The 24,523-nt window shown below is 34.6% G+C and overlaps 1 protein-coding gene across 6 annotated transcripts in view; it reads right to left on the reverse strand.

Moving 5' to 3' along the window:
• The window catches only part of RNF13 (ring finger protein 13), a 120,131-nt gene that overhangs the window by 13,487 nt on the left and 82,121 nt on the right, over positions 1 to 24,523 (reverse strand). For all 6 annotated transcript variants that reach the window (XM_069473100.1, XM_069473102.1, XM_069473096.1 and 3 more), the window contains 3 exons: positions 24,191 to 24,281; positions 18,513 to 18,618; positions 12,630 to 12,723 (listed from right to left, as the gene is read on the reverse strand). In XM_069473100.1, the coding sequence (XP_069329201.1) occupies positions 12,630 to 12,723; positions 18,513 to 18,618; positions 24,191 to 24,281 (291 nt within the window). The remainder of the gene's footprint in view (positions 1 to 12,629; positions 12,724 to 18,512; positions 18,619 to 24,190; positions 24,282 to 24,523) is intronic.

Here is a 24,523-nt window from a genome sequence, read left to right on the forward strand (position 1 = left end):
AAATGAAGCATTTCTTAATAGCTAGATTAAACAGGTAAAAAAAATGATAAAATTAAGCATTGCCCTATTTTTATGCAATCTACTATAACATGCTGTATTGCTTTTTTTCTAATCTCCAAAATAAAAATCTTTCTCCTTCTATACATGTTATCTTGGAAAATCTCAATGATTAAGTTATTGAGGGAAAATGCCTGATAACTTAAAATGTCAGATATGAAATAGATTTTCTATCATTTGTGTTTCAGGGATCCAGCTGTTTCCACATGCTGATGGGGTAAGGGGAGACAGCTTCCAGAGAGACTGCCGTAAACGCTTAGGAGAGGGACTATTAAGTGAAAACATAAGTATTTTCCATGTTAGGAACCCATGGTGTGTGGTAACAACCCTTATGGTTAGACTTGGAGACATACATTAATTGAATGATGCAGGAAACATAGGAAACCACAATTTCAATTGAAGAGCCATTTTTTAGGACAATAATGAGTAATGAAGAAATTCATAAAGATGCTAGTTGCTTTAGAAGCAAGAAAACAACTAAAAGGCTATTATAATTTGATATGTACTAGAAATAGGTAAGTCAATACTTAAATCATTTAAGTATCAATTAGCACAAATATTTCTGAAAGAGCTGTAAAGATGAAGATCCGTAAGATAGAAAGACTTAAGATTATCATGTGCCCTGAGTACAGTAAATAGGAAAGTGCTGACTAACTTTTACAGGATACTATAGTTGTGCAAGGTAGAGTTTCAAGCTGCTAGTTATTAAAGTTTTGTCTATTTGATTATAGGCTATCCCTATGGAAGATATTTCCAAATGCCAAATTCTCTTTGGTTTATTGGCAAACGTTTCCAAAATAGAAATATTTTTTTTTAACACAAGTCAATCATTAGAGTAGCTTCTTTTCTTTCTTCCTTTCTCTCTCCTCCTCTTCCCTCCTCTCTCCCCCTCTCTCCTCCCTACTTTCCTCCCTCCCTTCCTTCCTTCATGTTTTTTGTTTTTTGCAGGTGGAGAGGAGGGGGAAGGATAAGGGTTGGGGTTTGACAGTAATACAAATACACAAACGTTACAGATTCCCCTAGCATTTCCACAACATTCTATAAGTCTATGACCATTCTTTTAAAGACTTCCATAGCTTGGTACGATGACTCACTGGAGTGGTGAGTACCCACAAAAGTGTTCTACAGTTCCCTTCATGTTTTCAATTAGATGCAACAATGCGAATACTGCAACAATGTTAAGTTAGGATTTTTTTCTTTCTAACATCTATATGTATACTTTGTCAAAACCACTAGAGTACACCAGAACATGTAACAATTATCTCTTTTATTTACTTTAGATGCCAAATCTCATAACAAAAAAATTCTACAACAAAACTACAACTAGCTCAAACTTACTGTTATTGAAAAGAAATTCCAAGTGTAATGTATATAAAGTTATATATATTTTCTAACTGCTTCATGATTTTGGCAGTCTTTTTCTTTTCTAATCATAAAATAATGTTTAATGACTGAATTTTGATGACACTAATATTTTATTTATGATTTTTACTTAAGGGTTTCTTGTTTGTTTGTTTTTAGAGCTATGGTCTGTTCTGTTGCCCAAGCTGGAGTGCAGTGGAAAGATCATAGCTCACTGCTCCCTCAAACTCTTGGGCTCAGGTGAGCCTCCTGCCTCAGCCTCCCAAGTAGCTAGGATTACACGTACATGCCACCGCACCTGGTTAATTTTTTTTTTTTTTTTGGTAGAGACAGAAGTCTCGCTATGTTGCCCATGCTCGTCTCGAACCCGTGGCTTCAAGTGATCCTCCCACCTCGGCCTCCCAAATGTATTGGGATTACAGGTGTAAGCCACTGTGCTTGGCCTAACAATTTTTTTTTAAACCTAACTTTTCCCTATAGTATTTTAAATAGTCATTCTATATTACTCTTTATTGGTTATAACTTGGTTACATTATCAATGCAGATAAACTACAGCTGTACCTAAGGTCTTTCTAAATAGAGAAGCAAACACAGTTGAAGATTTATCATCCTGAAGACAAATATCTAAGTTAATGGGATTTTAGAATGGCAAATATTGTGTAAGACCTTAAGTACTTAACAAGCAATTTCCTTGTAGTAAGTACAGAAGGTTTCATTATTCTTTATTCACTACTCTTTTTTAGGCCACTAGGAAATCAGGGTATACAACATCCTTCCAGAGCTAACTTTAACAAACTCACATTTATGTACATCCTAAAATACCAGATTGTTCTAATCTAATTTTTTTTTCCCTTAATATGAAGTAAATTAAATTAAAAACTTGCTCAGACTCAGATATGCTTGGGGCACTGGGCCTACAGTATTTCTGCATAAAGCAGAATTGCTTCTGGCCTGTTGACTAGATTGGTCTAATTTGTTATAACTCTCAGTATATAGCAAAAATGACTATAATAAAATCATACATAAAATTTCCTTCTAAATAGTGCATACAAACTGGTAAGAAAACACTATGATCCCAATAGAAGTGTGAGCAAAGAGCATGACAGGTTACAAAAGTAGAAATATAAATGGGTAATTTACCTTCTTAGTGTAGAATATGATGAAGTAAGTATAATCATATACTGCTTGGAGACTTGAACTTTCAGGAAACTAGGTTGTCTGAAAAGTGTTTATTCTCTTTGACATAGTGAATTAAGGAGGAGGATGATAAGCAGGGGTGAGGGTAAGGGAAAGAACAAGAGAAGGAGAATGGGAAGGATGAAAGCCAGCAGGCAATTTATTTTATTTTGAAATGGTAGTGATTGAAGAGGGAAGATAGGATACAGTAATATTTACAAGTATAGTGTCTGGAGTCAGGAAATTAAATTGTAGCCCTGCCTCTTACCTTTACCTGACTGTACCCTCAGGTAACTTACTTAACCTTTTGAGTCTCCTTTTCTTTATCTATAAAATGGATGTGATAATACTTTCCTAATTGGGCTGCTCTGAGAACTGAGTTCATGTATGCGAAGTACATTGTTTGCTTTAATACTATGTAATAGGTGTGTTACATAGTTACAAGACCTAAAATGGAAAATTATCAAATTTTAATTGGGTACAATGCTGATCCCAATCCACTTTATACCAAGTAACCATTTGTTACAAATTACACTGACTTCTTCAGTTAGAAAGAGGCAGGGGTGGACTGAAGGCATGGTCCTCCTTAGTGATTACAGCTACAGGCAAATGATAAAAGCCAAGAGTGCTATTATCCAAATCAATCTGTAGGACTAACTGTTTCAGTCCCCTTCAGCCAAGCTATTCAAGCACAGACCTTAGGAATTTTATTTCTGGACATGAAGTAATAAAATAGTTTATCTTCAAGTAACTCAGGAAGGCACTGGTCAATTAGGAGCCATAGCCATGACAGTCTTTCCTTACCCGGTGTGAATCCTCATTATTTCACTGCTTTGCGGCCATTATGAAAAGTATTCCTTTAGAAGAACTGAGAAACATGCCCTTTTCTGACTTGCTTTAAAACTCAGAATGGTCTTCCCTTGCAACAGTTCAATACATAACAAATACCAACTAGCACTGGTTGGATTGAACTCTAGTTATTGATTCTTAGCTTTACGATAAGAGGGACCATGTCTTTTACTATCATATCCCTAGTATTTAGTACAGCACCTGGTATAGAATAGGCTCTCAATAAATATTTGCAAAATAAATGATTGCCATGAAGCATCCATTCATGATCTGATGGTTAACAAAGAAGTAGCTACCTTTCACCTGGAACCTGTTACAGTAAGTCTCCTGCTTCACTGTCAACCCCTACAGGGGTGGGGAACCTGCAGCCTTAAGGCAAGATGTGGCCTTCTAGGTTCTTAAGTGAGGCCTTTTGACGGAATCCAAATTTTGCAGAACAGATCCTTTTGGGCCAGCCTAGTCTGTTCTCCATTTACCAGTGGGAGGCATCCTTTTCCACAGTAATCTGATATTGTCATTCTTCTGCCCAAGGTTTTTTTTATTTTTTATTTTTTTTTTGTCTTTTTTTTTTTTTTTAATTTGGAGACAGGGTCTCTCTCTGCTGTGTGGGCTAGAATGCAGTGGCGTCATCATAGCTCACAGCAATCTCAAACTCCTGGACTCAAGCAATCCTCCTGCCTCAGCCTCCTGAGCAGCTGGGACTACAGATGCGTATCATCATGCCCAGCTAATTTTTCTATTTTTTGTAAAGAGAGCATCTGGCTCTTGCTCAGGCTGGTCTCGAACTCCTGCTTCTGCCTAAATTTTACCATCACACAATAAAATCACAAGTCCTTACCATGATATGATCTGACTCCCCATCTACCTTTCTGATCTCTTCTCTAACCACTCTCCCTCTAGACCACTGCATTCTAACTACATGCCCTTTTTGTTGTTCCCCAAATATATCAAGCACACTGTTGCCTCAAGGCCTCTGTACTTCACTGTTCCTCTGCCTGCAACATTCTCCCCTGTTCTTCCCCCTCCCCAGGCTGTTTTTATTTCCTCATTTCATCTAGATCTCTATTCAAAGTGTCCTTCTCAGAGAGGTCTTCCCTGTCTGACCTAAAATAACATCCCTTCCTTTCACCCATCACTCATCATTTGTTTTTCTTTATCAAACTTACTGCTATGTGACTTTATTTCTTTACTTATTTGTCGGTTTGCCACCACTAAGCTTCACAAAGGCAGAAGTATTTCTGTGTTATTTATTGCTGTTTCCGTAGAACCTAGACCAGTACCTGGCACACAGTAAAAGCACTAAGTAAATATTTATTAAAGAAATGTATGAATAACTACACAAGTTATTCCCAGGAAATCCTGATTTTTACCACCAACCACTAATCCACAGCAGAGGACCTGATCACATACATCTTAGTACAGAAAGCTAAACATTTTTATATAATGTAGATAAACCTATATAGATCCTGATGATGGAGTGAAATTGGCCTTATGTTTTACCATCCTAATTCAACGTTGAATATGCCAGCCAACTCTGAAGATAAGAAAAGGTATTACACAACAAAATACTCTATGGAATAAAATGCTTGCACAGTGGCAATATTAAATACTGTGTCTGTTGACAATCAGAAGATAGTCAAGAAAGAATATCTCATTATACCAGGAGAGGCTGGAGAAGAGTTGTTAGAGAGGGAGTAAGGTTAGGCCTTAAAGATAAAATTAGATTTAAAAAAATTAAGGAGCAAAAGACACTATTAGAAGAGTAACAGTTGAAAAGCATTGCAAAGAAGAAATAAACATAGCAAAGTCAAAGTTATGCCAGGTCAGAAATAAGGAGCAGTGGAAAGTGAAGTTGGATGCTATGGTTGAGGCAGTTTATGAAAAGCTTTGAATGCCAAGATGAGGACTCTGATGTGATCTCATAAGCAGCAGAGGCCAACTGTAAGCTTTCAAGCAGAGAAATGATTGATGTATGCAAACAACATCTTAAAAACTCTTCATCAGTGTGCCAAAGGGATTGGGGGCCTGGGATGCAGATGTGAGCCTGGAGACAATGAGACTGACCTACTGTTTGGCGCTCCTAGGAGTTAATAAACCGCAGTGGGCTTGCATGATACAGTGCCAACAAGCATGGAGAGAAACAATCAAATCCAATAACAATTTAAAAGAACGACTCATTGGGTTTGGTGACTACATATAGGTAATAAAAGAGAGGGGTGAATCAAAGATGATGTATGTAATCAAAAGTGATAGCTGTTTCCTAATTTTTAAATGTTTTATTTGATGTTAGTAAGATATGACATGAAAAATGAGCAGGAGAGAGAATGGGAGAAAATTAACTATACAAGCAAATTAGCTATGCAAGCTCTTTTTTTTAAACAAAAATTTGGTAAGTTAACTCTAAACACTTGACTACACACTGTAATATATGAAATAGAGTCCTATGATGGGAAGTCATACATTCCATGGAACCATATATATATATATGAACTTATATTTGTCCTGGAAATTCCTTGAGAATCAGGGTCACATATTCTTCTTAGTATGTTTTCCAAAGTGTCCATTATAGTAACAGATATACTTTAACTTATTTATTTGACAAATACAGAATAAGTGCCTGCTAGGCTCCACAAACTGTACTAAAGCAGAGCTTAAATGAAGAATTGGGTTTTTCAGGTAAACAATGCAGGGACAGGAATTAAAAGCCAAAGAAACTCACAGAGGTATGCAGGTGGCACAGGAAGTAGCTCATTAGGCTGGAATGTAGGATGCAAGGAAGAGAACAGGATGAGGCTACAGGTGTAAGCAGGGTTCAGACCATATGGTCCTTGTGCCATACTAAAGTGTAAGGTTGATTTTATTCTTACATATAAATGATTCTTAGAATAAACCATGAAAGTTCTTTTGCTACACATAAATACGGACAGTGAGCATCTATCCCCAACACCAAGCACAGTGGCTGGTTGAATATATGTTGACTTAATTTATGCAGAAGGAAGGACAGTTTTAGACATACTAAATTAGAAGAGTATATAGGTTATCCAGGCACAGATGTCAGTTAGTTAACTGGATATATGGGACTAGAGCTTAGGAGAAAGGTCTAGGTGGAATATGAAAGTTTGGAAGTCATCAGGAAACAGATCACCAGGAAGAGGCAAGGGCTAACAAGAAAACAATCTGATATAAAACCCATAGATCTGTGCCTGGCATGCAGAAAGCTCTCAAATGATTGTTATTATTATAAGTAAGTAGTGAACCAAGAATAAACAGAAGCAAAGGAGATCCCCATTTGCAGGAGGAAGACAAAGACTGAAAATATTGATAATTAACTACAGCAACGCTCCTGAGTGCCCACTTATCCATAATTACCCAGGACTGAGAAAAATGGCATATAAGCAGAGAAGTTACTGATGCCAGTGAGTTGCATATGTAAATTCTATGGCAGCAGAAAGCAGAAAAAGGTTTAGAACCCCTGCATCACAACCTTTTTTTTTTAAGATCAGAAACTATAACCTAACTTTGTAAATTATGATAAACCAGTATGAGATTTTCACAGATATAACTACTCTCAACATGTTTTTAGTCTGTGCAATTTGGATTTCTGTAGTATTAAAAAGATTAAAAAAAATTTTTTTTAATGTATATAGTCTGCCACTAAAGAGGAAATTCAATGATTGGTTCTAAATTTCTCACAATTGGCTTGACGTAGAATAATGATAGTAAGGTATGCTGAGAATGAAGTTTTACATTGTTAAATCATCTGTGCAAATCAAAAACTACTGTCATTGAATACAATTGGGAGTATATTAGCAAAGGTTTCCAACTCTGCCAAGAGCTGGTTAAGTTTAATATTTTTAGTGCCGATGTGAATGAATTTAAGTGGTCTGTGATTTCAATATAATTTGGGGCAATTAAGCAAAAGTTGAGTTTCTACCATATGCCATGCTAGGTATGAACATTTTATGGAAATTAAAAATAATACAACCTATGCAAAGAAAAATATCTTCAAGACATAGACTAATAACAAATAAGTAAAAAAAAGTGAGGTCTACTTCATTTATGTATTAGGAGTTTATAAAAAGATCCATTAAGTCAAAATGTTTTCTAAACTGTTTCTACTAATTCAATATTTACAGAAACCCACTGGTGACACCTTTTAGTAAATTTTATATAAAACCTGAATTATAACAGTTTCTTCTTAATTTATATTCACTATTACATCTCCAGTATCTAGGTACAATAATGTGTCTAGGGCACAGTGTAGGCAGATTATCTTTAAACTATGTATGTGAATGTGTAGATACATGTATGTATAAATGCCTACATGTTATGTATATTTATGTATGTAGTAATAAATCTGTATATATCTATATACATGCATACATTTCCTAGCCCTGCCTACACAAAGAGCCTAAATGCAGATATATCCTAGCATCAGTGACAAGCGCTGGCACCCAGACCTTAGTTTCTAGTACTATACCCACTAAAAAGAATGAGGGTTCCTCAGACAAATGCTGATTCCAGGGCTAGAGCAGAAAATAATATAAGATGAACATCTTGTTGTGCCAGAAAGTAAAAGAAAAAAAAGTGGGAAGGGAGGGACTTGTGGTTTCCAGTCTGGCATATAGGGAGCTTGTAAGTCATCACTCCTATCCTCACAATAAGAAAAAAAAACTAAACAAATTAAAAAATAACTCTTCTGTATCTATCAGAGAATTAAGGCCACTGGGAAAATTACTGCCCTTAAAATTAGACAGACAGACTGACAGAGAGAATCACAACATACTGGTGCAGAAGCCCAGGAGCAGAAAATTCTGCAAAAAATAGAACAAGGGTAGAAAAACATAAACTGTCATTGAGGAACTGCTGTAGGGCAGTGAAGACAAGTTTGAGAGTTAAAAACTCAGTGTGGGGGGAGAGACGTTTCAGGTCTGGCATGTAAAGGAGCTTAGAAATCATCACTTGTTCCTAACAAGTAAAAGGCTGGGCAAACTGAAAAATCAACTTTTCTTAGCTCCATTAGAGAAGTAAAGTCATAGGGACTGCCCCCCAAATTGGAAAGACAGAAGGCAGATATAGAAATTTACAACTTATCAGAGCAAAAACTGAGCAGAAACCACCACAGGTAGGAAAGCCTAAATCATAATTGACAAATTGCCAGTCTCAGTAGGGACAGGTCTAAGAGTTAACAACTTCACAGGGACCCAATACTTTTGTGAGTTTTACCTCTGGAGCTCTACCAGGAAAAATCCCCTTGAGCTTTGGGGGTGGGGGTGGAAGCATTATGTTCTAAACCAGGTCTGCCTCCAAGAGAACCCATTTTACCAGATCATAACCTATTGGAGTTTTGCAGTCTAACTGATCCAACCCCCAGCCAGCTCTAACCTTCCACATGGGAAAGAAAATACTCAACTCTAGCCCCCTCCAACCATGTGGTCTCACCTAAAACTGGGAATAACCAAGAGCTGCTTGTGAAGTTCAGAGCCTTGGGCCACAGGCTCATTAAAAGACTTATTATAATCTATATAATCATAAAATTAGGTTATTAATTATGAAATGTCTGATTTCCTTAAGTACTAAGTATGACAGTTGATATCTCTGACATTTCACTTTGACATTTCTTGTTTTATTTTTATTATGAAGGTACATCCTCAGTCTTTTACATGTTTTGGCTTATGACTATCTCTCAAAATGTTTTTAGAGCAATTTTTGTGAAACCATGGGTAAATCAAAAATTTGTGTTATTTCCAAATATGAGTTCCATCATGGAACCAATTCAGTACAGACAGCTCAAAATATCAACAAAGTGTTTGGGGAAAATGTGGCTAATGAATGCATATGTCGATGGTTTGAGAAGTTCCATTCTGGTGATTTTAATTTTGAAAATGAGTCATGTGGGTGACCTGAGACCAAGGTGGATAATGATGAGCTGAAAGATGTGGTGGAAGGGAATCTATCTCAACCTATGCATGAATTAGCAGCAAGGTATGACATTATCATTCCAACAATATTGGACCATTTGAAACAAATTGGTAAGGTAAAGAAGCTGGATAGATGGGTACTGCATGAATTAAACAAGTGTCAGAAGAGAAATCTTCTCGAAGCTTTAATTCTTTGCTGTCACGACATAACGGCGAACCATTTCTACACTATATTGTTATATGTGATGAAAAATGGATTCTTTTTGACAATTGCAAGCATTCCGGCCCAATGGTTGGATAAAGATGAAGTCCCAAAACACAGTCCAAAACCTAATATTCATCAAAAAAAGATAATGGTGTCTGTTTGGTGGTGCAGTGCTGGTATGATCCACTACAGCTTCATGAAACCTGGTCAATTGATTACAACGGATGTCTACTGTACCCAACTGTACAAAATGATGAGGATGCTTGCGATTGATTAAGCAGCCGAGATTGGTCAATAGAGACAGGCCAATCCTCTTGCAAGACAACACTCGACCAAATGTTGCACAAACAACGCTGCTCAAACTACAGAAGCTGGACTTGGAAATTCTCTGTCATATACCGTATTTACCAGACTTTGCGCCAACTGACTACCACTTCTTGCAGGCCTTGGACCACTTCTTGCAAGGAAAAATATTAAATTCTCCACAAGCTGTGGGAAACATCTTTTGTGATTTCAACGCCACTTACTCTCCAGGCTTCTTGGCTGCTGGCATAAACAAGCTACCGTTAAGATGGCAGAACTGCGTCGTTACTTTAGGCTCATACTTTGATTAATTGTACTGCTTCTTGTTTGAGATATAATAAACTACACTTTTGATTTGAAATCAGACATCTCATATTTAATGACCTAATACTACCTCATTTCTTTGCTTCCCTTTGTAGTAAAACTTCTCGTAAATGTTATCTCCAATCCCTCTTTTTACATTCTCTCTTAAACCTACCACAATCAGATTTTGGGCCTGACCACTCTGTCAAAACTGTTCATCAAGATCATCAATAGTCTTTAATGGTCAATTCTCAGTTCTCATCTTACTTATCTTTCAGGAGCACTGATGCAGGTTATCACTCCTTACTCCTTAGTAGATTTGCATCACTTGGTTTCTGGTAAACCACACTCTTCCAGTTTTCCTCCTACCTAACTGGTCACTCTTCTCAGCCTCCCCTGCTGACAATTCTGACTGATTCCTCTTCCTTTACTTATGTTAGAATGCCCCTGGGTGTCTTTGGTAATCTTCTATCTATACTCATGCTCTTGGTAATTTTCATCCAGTCTCATGAAATAAATACATCTTTATGCCAATACTTCCAGTTCAGACTCCTCTCTTAAACTCCAGACTTATTTATGATGTCTAACAGACATCTTACCTTCCATATGTCCAAAACCAATCTCCCAATTTCTCCCCCAAAACCTGCTCCACTATATATTAACCATCCTTACTTCTACTTAGGGATGTTCCTTAAATAGAAGGTCCATCCTTCCTGTTGCTCAGACCAAAAAATGTGGAGTCATCCTTGTTTCCTCTCCCCACATTTAGTCTACCAATAAATTAAGTGTACTTCATCTTCCAGATATATCCAGAATTTAAAGATTTCTTCATCTCCTCCACTGCTACCAGTCCAAGCTACATTTATATCACACTTAAATTACTGCAATGTAATAGTACCCTATCTGATCTTTCCACTTATACCCTTGAACCTCTACAGCCTATTCTTAACATGGCAGCAGAAAGATCCTTTTAACATTTAAATTAGATGTTCTCTCTCTCCTCTGTTCAAAATCCTACAATGGCTACTCATCTTACTCAGTGGAAAGCCAACTGAACATCCCATTTTTCACCCAGGATGGTATTAACATCGTTTTTTTTTTTTTTAAAGAACTTTCTTTAACATACAAAATGAAGCCTAAAAAAGTAATTCCTAAAGGTAGTCTTCAAACTAGTTCTGATCTATGAATAAATTTTAACTAATCCACACTGTCTAATGACAGTGCAGCACATTTTTATGAATGTCCTTGTCTATTTCTTTATTTTAGCATGATGTTCTTTTTCCTATTTTGTTGTTGTTGTTATTAAGTGTGCTATTTTTAATGATAATGGTAAATGGTAAGTGTATTTTTTTTTTTTTTTTTGAGAAAGGGTCTTGCTCTGTTGCCCAGGCTGGAGTACAGTGGTATGACCACAGCTCACTGTAACCTCAAACTACGGGACTCAAGCAATCATGCTGCCTTAGTATCCCAAGTAGTGGGACTATAGGCATGTGCCATCGCACCCAGTTAATTTTTAAATTCTGTCGTAGAGATAGGGTTTTGCTATGTTGCCTAGGCTAGTCTTGAACTAAGGTAATCATCCTGCCTCGGCTTCCCAAAGTGCTGGGATTACAGGCATGAGCTACTGCACCTGGCCCAATGGTAGGTTTTTAAAACATTTTATTACTTGAAAAATAAAAATTCAGCAGAATTTATATTTTAATATCTCCTCTGTTTTCTCCCTCCACTCCCTATACTCTTTTTCTGCTGAACTAAAAAACAGAACATTTTTACTGGTATATGAAATTGCAAAGTCTTGGAAGTACTAGCCAAAGGATTTAACAAGCATGTACCTGTACTAAAAGCTCACTAAAGCATAGAGAGGGGAAACTATATTGACTATAGTAGTATTTTGCCCACACTCCTCCCCAGCTTCAATACTGGGTATGTGACTTAAAGTTCTTAGCATCTCTGATCCTCTATTTCCTCATCTATAAAAGGGTAATAATAGTACCCATTTCATAGAAGTATGAAAATTAAATGAGATGATACATGTGAAATATATTCACATATAATACCTACCGATGTGTTTAGTTAATGTAACACTACGCAGTGGCATATGGTAAGAAGAGGGTAGGAGGAAGGTCAGTGGGAGCAGACCACACTGGTACACAAAAATATCTTATCCATTGACATTGTTTAGAACTGGAACATGGTGATAAGAAGAAGTATTTTGGTGAGTTTCATTATTATTTTAAAATTCTCTATAGACTATGCACCACTTTCTTACCTTCACCAAGACACCAGAGCAAAAGATCATAACCCACATTCACTCATTCACTATTAACTGAGCATCTACTTAGTGTTAGGCATAGTGTACAGCAGGGACTCAGAAGGTAGTATCAGAGTATGGTCACCATGTATTCTTACATAAACCAAGGGTCATTATTTAGAAAAGAAAAATATTCACTTACCTTTCTTGAATTTATGTATAGGGAGTTTCTTAAGTTGATCTTTACGAAGTCTGTTTCTTCTAGCTCTATGTCTATCCTGGACAAATTTTGTGATCTAAAAATAAAAGAGGAAAAAAGGAGTCAGATATTAAACATGCAAACAGAAAAATGGTCATTAAAATAACAAATATCTTTTAAGTTTCTGGATAGCTGCTGCAAATCAATTCAATTTATATAAAATCTAATCACGATATTATCATTAATTAAGGCATTAAATTCCATTACTGATTAGTTAACCCTTAAATTATCCTTTGAAGTTTTTATTCATTGACCTTGATTATCTTTAACTAACTGATAGAGACATTATAATTAACATACAACTGCTTGCAATTACAAATGATAGACTATGAGATACACAGACTTCAATGGTCAAAAAGAACAGGATGTTTGAGATTATTGTAAGTTAAAACTAATAAAATTTTCAAACATATACTTACTAGTTACTGCATCTTTAGTCCTAGCAGCATAGTAGGCAGAGCTAATATAGAACACTTCCACTACAAATATTCAGATATATCAGATAAAATGTACAAAATATTTTAAACTATAAATTGCTATGCTTACAAGAATAAAAGGGAAGTAAGAGTGCCAGAACCAAATGCCAAAAGCACCATCCACAAGAGAAAAATTTGAAAAATTTTACTACATCAAAGTTAAGAACTTCTGTCCCCAAAAGGTACTGTTAAAAAATAAAAGACAAACTACAGACTGGGAGAATATATTTGCAAACTGCATACATTATAATAGAGTTGTATCCAGAATATATAAAGAACTCTCAAAATTCAATAATAAGAAAACAACTACCCCATAGAAAAAAAAATGAACGTATTTACAGACATTTCACCACACAAGGTATATGAATGGCAAATAAGAACTTAAAGGATGCTCAACATCATTAGTCAACAGGAAAACAAAAATTCAAATCAAAGTACTACTACACATCTGTTAGAATGACCAAAATTTAAAAGACTGACTACACCAAGTGTTGGCATGGAAGTGGAAGAACTGGTATTCTCATATAGTGGGACTGTAAAATGGTACAACCATTTTGGAAAACAGTTTGGCAATTTCTTATAAATTTAAACATATACTTTTCATGTGACCTAATCATCCCACTCATAGATATACTTAATAGAAATGAAAGTATATTTATATACCACAATTCGTACCCAAATGTTTATGTCAGCTTTATTTGTAATAGCCTAAAACTAGAAACAACTCAAAAGTCCATCAACAGGTATATGGATAAACAAACTGTGGTTTAGTCACACAATGGAATACTACTAAATGGAATGAATAATCAATACATTCAATAACATATATGAATCTCAAAATAGTTATGCTGAGAAAAAGAAGGGAGACACAAAAAAGTACATCCTTTATGATTCCATTTATGTAAAGTTGTAGAAAATGCAAAATCATCTATAGTGACCAAAATCAGATCTGTGGTTGTCTGGGGATGTGGGAGGGACGATATGAAGAAGCAATTGGAAGGGATGAGAGGGATGGATTACCAAAGAGCATTAGGAAGCTTTTGGGGGTGATCAATATTTCATCATCTTGATTGTGGTGGTTTCATAGGTATATACTTATGTCAAAACTTACCAAATTGTATAATTTAAATATGTGTAATTTATATGTCAATCAAACCTCAATAAATTTTTTAAAGTTTAATAGTAACCACTAAAACATAGCACTATAACATAGCTTTCAAGTCAATAGGAAAGTAAAAATTAAATAATCCAAATTTACATAGCAGAAAAAATAGACTAAAACGTAAATAAAGTAATCCAAATATATGTGATCACAATAAATGTAAATGGGTTAAATTCACCAGTGTTTTAAAGGAGTATATTATATTGTATAAGAAAAAAATTCAAACCATATGTTATTTACAAGACACAAGATTAAGACTGAATAATTAAACTGAATAATAACACATTATGACAAAAATAAAAGTAAAAAGTAAAGGGTTAGGTAAAGATACACCATTAAAATATTGAGCAAAAGAAAAACCACTGTATCAAGTAAAATATAATTTAAGGCAAAAAGCATTATTAGGAGAGAGTTATGCAATGATAAAAAAGATACTTCACCTAGAAAATAACAAAATTATGCAAGAAATACACAAATTCACAAGCTCAGCAAACTATAGCTCAGGCAGACAAAAGATTTAGAAGACTATAAATCTATGCCATTCAATATGGTAGCCACCAGGTACATGTGACTACTGAGCACCCGGATATAGCTAGTCTGAACTGAGATGTGCTGTATGTATAAAATATACAACAGATTACAAAGACTTAATATGAAAAGAATGTAAAAATGTCATTTATAATTATTTAATTAAATGTTGAAATCCATATTAGATTTATCAGATTAATTAAAGTATTAAAATTAATCTCACCTGTTTCTTTTTACCCTTTTAAAAATTTGGCTACCAGAAAATATAAAATTACAATAAAATGTGGCTCACAATATTGTTCTAAGTGGAATCAGTATTTGTCCTTTGTGACTAGCTTACTTCACTCAGCATAGTGTCTTCAAGTTTCATCTATGTTGTAGCATATGTAAGAATTTCCTTCCTTTATAATGCTGAATACTATTTCATAGTATATACATACCACATTTTGTTTATCCATTCATCTGTTAATGTACACTTGAGTTGCTTCCGTCAATGGCTATTAAAAATAATGCTACTAATGACCATGGATGTATAAACATCTGTTCAAGTCTTTGCTTTCAATTGTTTTTGGTATATACCAAGAAGTGGAATTGCCAGATCATATGGTAATTCTATGTTTTATTTTTTGAAGAATTGCCACATTGTTTTCTATAGTGGCTGCTCCATTTTACATTTCTACCAAGAGTGCTCATGGGATTGTCTAGTTTTAATGTCAGGATTATTCTGGCCCCATAAAACTAAAGCTTTCCCTTACTTGGATATTCAGATTGCTAATATTCTGGGATTTTTGCATCTATGTCCAACTGTAAGACTAATCTATATTAGAAATTTGAATAATCCAAAAATGTAAAGACAAAATTTACACATCATAATCAGATAGGATTTATCCCCAGAGTACAAAGAGTTTTTAAATTTACAAAACAAATTAATGTAACCCAACATATGAACAAGGTAAGAGAGAGGAAAAAAACCAATGATCATTACAAAAGATAATTCAGTACCCATTGAAATAAAATAAGCAAATAAAAATTTGGTTTCTTTATTTCCAATCCTTATACTGTTTGTTTTCCTTGTTTTACCAGAAAACATAGCAAAATGTTAAATAGGAGGTACAACAACAGGCATCTATTTTCTGTTTCTGATTTCTAATATTTCACCACTTAATAATGTTTATTCTAAGTTTTTAGTCTATAATCTTTATAGCTTACGGATATTTACTTCTAGTTTGCCAAGAGCATTTTTGTTTATTTGTTGTTTGTTTTTATACCTTTCCCTATACTTCCTTGCTTCTACACTGAAAACCCAAGAAAATCAACAAATTACAAATTAAACAAGTTTGTAGATACATAAATAACATACGAAAACCAATGATGTCCAGTGCCCAGATCTTGGTTTCTAAATACAACTCCCTAATAAAAGGAACCAGGGCTCCTTCGAAAAATGTCTGATTCTAGACCTGGGACAAGAGAAATAAATGATGAGCCTGAATCATCTTAAAGTACCAGACAGTAGCAAAGAAATGCTTAAAATACAAAAGGAATGGGTCAAATCAAAGGGACACAGGACACAAACTGATGGCCGAAGTTCAAACAATTTAAAAAACAAAAACAATATGGAATTGGATTATAACCCAAGTATAAAATATACACAAATGCATACTAATATAAATGACTGAATAAATAAATAAATGCTGAGAAGAGAAAAATCTTCCTTATAGAAGAATTTCAAATAATATATGTAGATACTCCCCACTCCAGGAGGTACAACTTAATTCCTGCCCTTCTCCACCTTAAGAATAGGCAATACTCAGTGCCTCACTTCTGAAGAAGTAGAGTAGGAAAAGGAACAAATATTATCTTTATAGTGGGGAAACTCAGCAAATACTACCTTAACCAAGGGACAAAGGTTAAATATCATCAGTGATGTTCTACAGATATTAATTATGTACCTCCTAATATGAGGTGATGTGAATGGTATTTTATCTCTGTGATATTCTTTTGAAAAACTTATAGCCCAGTCTAATCGTAAGGAAAAAAATCAGATTGAAGGACCTTCTGCAGGATATTTTGCCAGTACTCCTCAAGATTAATAGTGGTCATGAAAAACAAGGACAGACTGAGAAACTGTCATAGATCAGAGGGGACTGGGAAGACTGATAACAAAATACATGGTACCCTGGATTGGATAATGGAACAAAAAGAGTGTATTAATGAAAAACTGATGAAAGCCAAACAAAGCGTGGAGTTTAGTTAATGGTAACGTACCAATGTCAGTTTCTTAGTTTTGACAAAAGGCCCATGATTATGTAAAATATTAAAAATAGGGAAACCAGATAAGGGATATATAGGAACTCTCTCCCTTGCTACTTTTCTGTAAATCTAACATTATCCCAAAATTAAAAGTTTATTTTAAAAAATCAAGAATATTCTTATATCCTAGTAATAACCAATTAGAAAATGCAATTTCAAAAATCCCTTTTGTAATAGCAAGAAAAACCTACTATATGTGTAATAAGTCTAACAAAAGACATGTAAAACATCTACAGGAAAAAAATGTATTAAACTGATGGATACAAAAGAGCTAAATAAGTTTTTTTAAAATACCATAGCATCATGGGAAGACTGAACATTTTAAAGATGGCATTGAATCTTTAAATTAATGTATACACTTAATACAATAAGCTCATTGAATGTTAATATAAATATTCTTTATGACAAGTTAGAATAGTGGGATTGTATTGTATCTTTGCACATCTATTTTAATATCTGTCTAAATAGAATACAAAGAGATTTTCATATCTGCTCTGTCTTCAAATGTTTTGATACTGCACATCATGTGGCCTCTGGAAACTTTCACTACACACCCCTAAGAGAATGATAATGACAAACGCAAATACTATCTTAGCTATATTATGACAATAATTTCAACCTTGCAGACCCGCTCAAAGTCCTGGGACCATATCACTATTTTAGAGAAACAACATTCCCCCTTAACTTTAGGCCCTCATTTTATTTTTTTACAGTTTAATATAAGAATTTTCAAACATATAGAAGAGTTGAAAGAATTACATAATAAATACCCATACATCCACCACCTATATTCTACCAATTAACATTTTACTATACTTTTTATCACGTGTCTATCCATCTCTCATCTACCATCAATACATCTTACTTTTTTCCTGTTAATTTTTTACAATGCATTTCAAAGTAAGTTGCAGATATATACCTCTCAAAATACTTCCGCATGCATATAATTACTTAGAGCTTAGTTTTTTTTTTATAGTTCTTTTGTTTTCTTTTAAGGTAAAATTTACATACAATAAAGTGCACAAAACTTAAGTGTGTAATTTGGTGGATTCAGACAAATGCCATATATTTGTGCAACCCAAATTTCTACCAAGATACAGATCATGACTCTATCCCCCAGAAAGTTCCCTCACACCCTTTTTTAGTAATTCTCTTACTCCTCCCTAATCCCTCCAGAGCCAATCACCATTCTGATTTTTTCCTACTCAGATTATGTTTGCATTTTCCAGAACTTCATAAAAATGAACTCATACAATATATATTCTTTTACGTAAGGATTCTCTCACTCAATACATTTTTTAGATTCATCCATACAATTGTTTAAAAACTATTAAAAGTTAATTTACCTACCATGAAAATAACTATCAAGATGAGACAGATGCCCACTATAATAAGGAAGGGGATCAGGTAATACTCCAGGGGAAGACTAAATTCTGGAATTAAGACAATGTGGCCCCTAGAAGAAAACCAAAATTAATAATTGAGAAATAGTAAGAGTTGTCAAATTATGATGTTAATTAAAAACAAGGAAAACTGTTTTTTAAAACAGACATGAAGATATTACAATTCAATCTACTACACACATATCATTTTTTAATATATGACTTCTAATAATTTAAGGAATACATTTTATATCTTTAAGTCTATTTTAGGCATTTTTCAAAATAACTGGCCTATAAATTAAAAGCTCTTAGATTGGGTAAAGGAAATTGGTCAATCTAATACTTACTATGTTTATCCTGGAGAGATCTTTACTTACTGAATTTAGTAATCTGGGCAAAAGTTATATTTTATATGCAAAATCAGCATAAATAAGAATGGTAGCACCTTGGTTACCATGTCAACAAGAACCCACACCTCAACCAAATTACCGTTCATTACTCCTGTGGAAAAACTCTAGAGCCACTATTGATAAAAAATTATACTCATTCTTCCCTATCTGCTTTACATGTACCTGTTGTACTGGTACAACGGACATACCTCCTGTACCCTACATTCATCTGTGAGATATGGGAATGAAAAACTGGTCAAATAATTCACAAGAATAGTGGCTTCCTTTATATTTCCCACCTTCTCCACTGCTTAACTAAAAGAAACTACAGAAATGTGTATGTTATGAGGGTGGGGAGTAGGGAATTCTATACGTCTCAATTCTCCTTTGTTTTTCATTAACCATGTTTATTGGTTACTGTGGTTTTACTATTACAAAAATTGACAGGGATCCATGAAATAAAACTGTGATCAGAATAAGTGCATTATTTGTGCTGCATGAGAAAATTTTACATGGCATCAAAACCCTGCATTAAAAAGCTCCTTAGTCTAGAGAAGAGTCTGTATAATGTTCAGTAATATGACTGATCTCTCCACTGAGTCCACTGTGCCACTAGACTAATATGCTGCCAGCAATGCTATTCTGTTATCCACTGCTGGGTGATGTTTTAGGTAGTGAAGACAGGCACTTCATAATAAAGGTTTAATACAAAAAATCATTCTCAGTATAGAGGGAAATAAAAATAGATTTACTCCTCCCATACAGAGGTGCTCAGGACACCATAGTACTTAAGACAAATAACATGAAATCAAATTATTTGTATTCCAAAGCTGTTTTTAAATCTTCATGCTATTATTTATTATACTTACATACAAGGAGCTCTATTAACCTTCAACAAAAACAAAACACAAAAAATATAATACCAGGAATTTCCCCCTAATAATTTAAATAACTTTCAAAACTTATTAGAATTGCCAGAAGACAAGTAGTTTCTTAATTCAATCACTTTCCAGCAGAATGGGGGATGACAAAGGATTTCACATACATTTTTGTAACTGCACATAAAATACTGAAGTACCTGATATATCATCAGTATAAAAAAGAGAAAATCAGCAGCATCAGGCCTGGGCTGCTCTATTTGGTACTAGCTCTTTCAGCATGAGGCCAGTCAGTTCTATCCCTGTTCTTGGCATGTACCCTCTGAAACTGCCCTGAGCCAGTAACTCTTTTAAGTATAAGGACCTTTCCATGAGACACAAATCCTCTGTAAATTCCTTATTCCACATCCACCAACTTGTTATAAACAAACACTGTGGGGGGGGTCTAGAAGCCAAACTACTGCATATACTAAATTTAATCCATTTTAGCTTCATATCCCAGCAGAAGGAAAGCTTACACCTCATACATTCTGTTTTTGTCCCTTCTCTTTTTATATTTATGACTTTCTAAACCATATTCAGCCTGGATAAAATAAACAAATAATCCCTGTCCTAAGAGACAAGCCTCACAGTTGTTCAGAAATGAACAGAGCTGCTAAGTGAGAAGAAGGAAGCTAAAAGAAAAATCAGGAAGTCCCAGTGAACTAGAAATTAACACACTTTACTAGAAACATTCCGTGTGTATGAAACTACAGAAATTGAATCGATTCCAGAATTTTCCAGTAAGCACTGTGTTCAGATTCATAGGCCTAGGTTCTAAATCTAATATTCTCCATGTCCTATTAATGCTTGCCTGCTATACCACAAACCAATTTAGTTTACTGTCAAGATCTATTGTGAGGATTTTAAAGGGTCTACAAATGATAAAAGTTTGTGTATCAAAAGTCCAATGCACATTGAAGATACTGCTTTTTTTGAAAAACACCAAATTGCTGATGGTGGATATGAGTGATGATGCTGATATACAGATATACGAAGAATAACAACAGAATATAAGTCCTTTGGGTTCATTTATATTTCCTCTGTCTGCCTAGGTCTCCCAAAGCTGAGCCTGAAGATTCATCCTTGTCCTTCTCCCAGATTAATCTGTATTTGAGGAAGGAGTTATTTAAACAGCTTGAGTAAGTATTTTATCAGAATGTCCCTAGGTCCACCCCTAAATACAGTACACCTCATGAGCTCTGCAACTAAGATTTGATCACTGAAGCAGAATCCTAAGCAACTCAGAAAATAGGATCTTATTCTTTGCATGAGTTCCCAGGCTAATTTCAAACCAGCCTCATAGTTTTAAGCTTTATAACAATAACCTGTCTAATCTCTCCATCCCTCTGCTGACGGATGAAGTCTCGTCTGTTCTGTCTGACATCCAACCCCCACCAAACAAACTACTGAGCCTCAGAAGATGTACAGCCATACACCACAGCCTCTGTCATATAGATCAACTTTCCAGGCAACAACCTGTGTTCAACCCACGTGCCGGTGGATAACTCCACTATTTCCACTGACTACTTGCTTAAAACTTGCCCTTTTCAGACAAAGCTCACAGCTGCTTCACCAAAAATCCTACAGCCCTTAATACATAGGCCTAGTGCTTAGCTCTGTGTCCCCATTTGTGGCACACCCTAGCCAGAGCAATCAGGAAAGAGAAAGAAATAAAGGGTATATAAATTGGAAAGAAGAGGTCAAATTATCCCTGTTTGCTGACAATATAATCTTGTACCTAGAAAACCCTAAAGACTCTATTAAAAGAATCCTAGAACTGATAAATTCAGTAAAGTCTCATGTTATAAAGTTAATTTCCACAAATTTCTATAGAATAATTATCAGTCAAGCTGAGAGTCGAGTCAAAAACTCAATACAATAGCTGCAAAGAAAATAAAATCCCTGGGAATATACTTAACCAAGGAGGTGAAAGATCTCTATAAGGAGAATCATAAAACAATGATGAAAGAAATCATAGATGACACAAACAAAGAAAAACATCCCATGTTCATGGACTGGAAGAATCAACACTGTTAAAATGTCTGTACTGCCCAAAGTGATATACAGATTCAATGCAATTCCCAAACTATCAACATCATTTTTCACAGACCTAGAAAAAACAATATTATACTTCATATAGAACCAAAAAAGAGCCTGAATAGCCAAAGCAATCCTCAGCAAAAAGAACAAATCTGGAGATACCACATTATCTGACTTCAAATTATAATACAAGGCTATGGTAACCAAAACAGCATGGTACTGGTATAAAGGTAGACACATAGACCAATGGAACAGAATAGAGAACCCAGAAATAATGTCATATATTATAGCTACAACCAACTGATTTTTGACAAAGCAGACAAAAACATACACTGGGGAAAGGATGCCCTATTTAATAAATGGTGCTGGGAAAAAGTGGATCGCCACATGCTATCCAGAAGAATGAAACTGGATCCCTATCTCTCACTACATACAAAAATTAACTTAAGATGGATTAAAGACTTACATGTAAGATCTGAAACCATAAAAATTTGAGAAGAAAATGTAGGAAAAATTCTTCTGAATATTCACCTGGTCAAAGAATTTATGACGAAGACTCCAAAAGCATATACAGGAACAACAAAAATAAATAAACTGGACTTAATTAAATTAAAATGTTTCTGCACATCAAAGGAAATAATCAACAAATAGACAACCTACAGAACAGGAGAAAATATTTGCAAACTATACATCTGACAAAGGGCTAATATCAAGAATCTACTCAGAACTCGAACAAATCAGCAAGAAAAAAATTAGTAACCCCATCATAAAGTAGGCAAAAGACATGAACAGGTTTTTTTCAAAAGAAGGTAGATAAATGGCCAACAAACATATGAAAATATTGTTGATATTGCTAATCATCAGGGAAATGCAAATTAAAACCACAATGAGGCAACATCTTACCTGTCAAAATGGCTATTACTAAAAAGTCTAAAACAATAAATGTTGGTGCAGATGCAGTGAAAAGGGAATGCTTATACACTGTTGGTGGCAATGTACAACCTCTATGGAAAACAGCATGGAGATTCTTCAAAGAACTAAAAGTAGACCTACTATTCAATCCAGCAATCCCACTACCGGGACTCAAGACTAGCAGCCCAAAGGAAAAGACCAATACATTTGATTACACTCAAAAACCAACACCATAGAAAAATAAAAATGTCAAAATAGGAAACAGTACTTGTAATACATCAGAAACAAATAAATAGAGAGCTTCTAAAAATAAGGAAGAAAATAACCAATAATCTTATAGGAAAAAATGAGCTAATCATAAACAGTTCATAAAAAACAAAATGCAAATAGCTCTTAAGCATAAGAAAATATGTTAAGGCCGGGTGCAGTGGCTCACGCCTGTAATCCTAGCACTCTGGGAGGCCAAGGCGGGTGGATCGTTTGAGCTCAGGAGTTCGAGACAAGCCTGAGCAAGAGCGAGACCTCGTCTCTACTAAAAATAGAAAGAAAATTAGCTGGACAACTAAAAAATATATGGAAAAAATTAGCCGGCCATGGTGGCGCATGCCTGTAGTCCCAGCTACTGGGGAGGCTGAGGCAGTAGGATTGCTTGAGCCCAGGAGTTTGAGGTTGCTATGAGCTGGGCTGACGCCCCGGCACTCTAGCCCAGGCAACAGGGTGAGACTCTGTCTCAAAAAAAAAAATAATAATAATAATATTTTTTTTATTGTTCCTCTTAGTCAAAAGCCTGTTCCTGCCCACTATGTTTTGAGGATCTGTTTCAAGGAAGAAGCTCTGAAATGTTTATTGTACTGTTTTCTGTATTAGATGATACAGTTGTGCCTTAAGTTAGTTTTAGTCTATATATTATTACCTTTTGTCGTGAGATTTTTGGGGAGAAGTTTCATACAAATTTTTCATTCTAAATCAAACTTTTAAAACTTAAAAACTGACTTTTTATCTTTTTAAAGGTTAGTCATTTAACACACTGTGCTTTGTATTCTATGTTTATAAAGTAACATTTCTTTTTAATAATATACAAACATTTCTTAATAGAAAATGTCATATAAATGTAAATTACATTGTTTTTAAGTATCAGTGGTTTGATATTCCTAGTAAAATGGGAAGTTTGTTATCTTTTTAGCAATATGGGTGCTTTATTCTAGCATGAATATATTTTCAATATATAATCATACAAATAAAAAACAGTGTAACACAGTAAGTCAAAATCATAATGACTTAAAAAAATAGTTTAGTATAACAGTTCATTCTAAACCATAATTTTGATTACAACTAATATTAAAGAATTTTAAGCTACATGATTATTTTTTATATCCATTACTTACCCTTTTTCATATGTGAATTCATCTTTCAGAGAATTAGCTGATGATTCACCAATAAAGACAGACGGAATGTCAATTTTCTTTAATACATCAACTGTATAAAATAATAATAAAATTATTCTTAAAAGCCCATGCTTAGTGTACAATCAACTTAACTTCATAATAGCAGCAAATGCAACTGGAAACAATTACAATCAACTTTAATTGTCTAACTGGTTGATTTTCCAGATTGCAGATTTATACTCACCATCAAAGTAGTTGAGAAACATTGTAACATTTACAATAACAAAACTAACATTCTGCACATATACATTACCTCAATTCTGTGAATAGTTC

The sequence above is a fragment of the Eulemur rufifrons genome, chromosome 7 (genome assembly GCF_041146395.1).
Source record: "Eulemur rufifrons isolate Redbay chromosome 7, OSU_ERuf_1, whole genome shotgun sequence".
Taxonomy (NCBI): domain Eukaryota; kingdom Metazoa; phylum Chordata; class Mammalia; order Primates; family Lemuridae; genus Eulemur; species Eulemur rufifrons.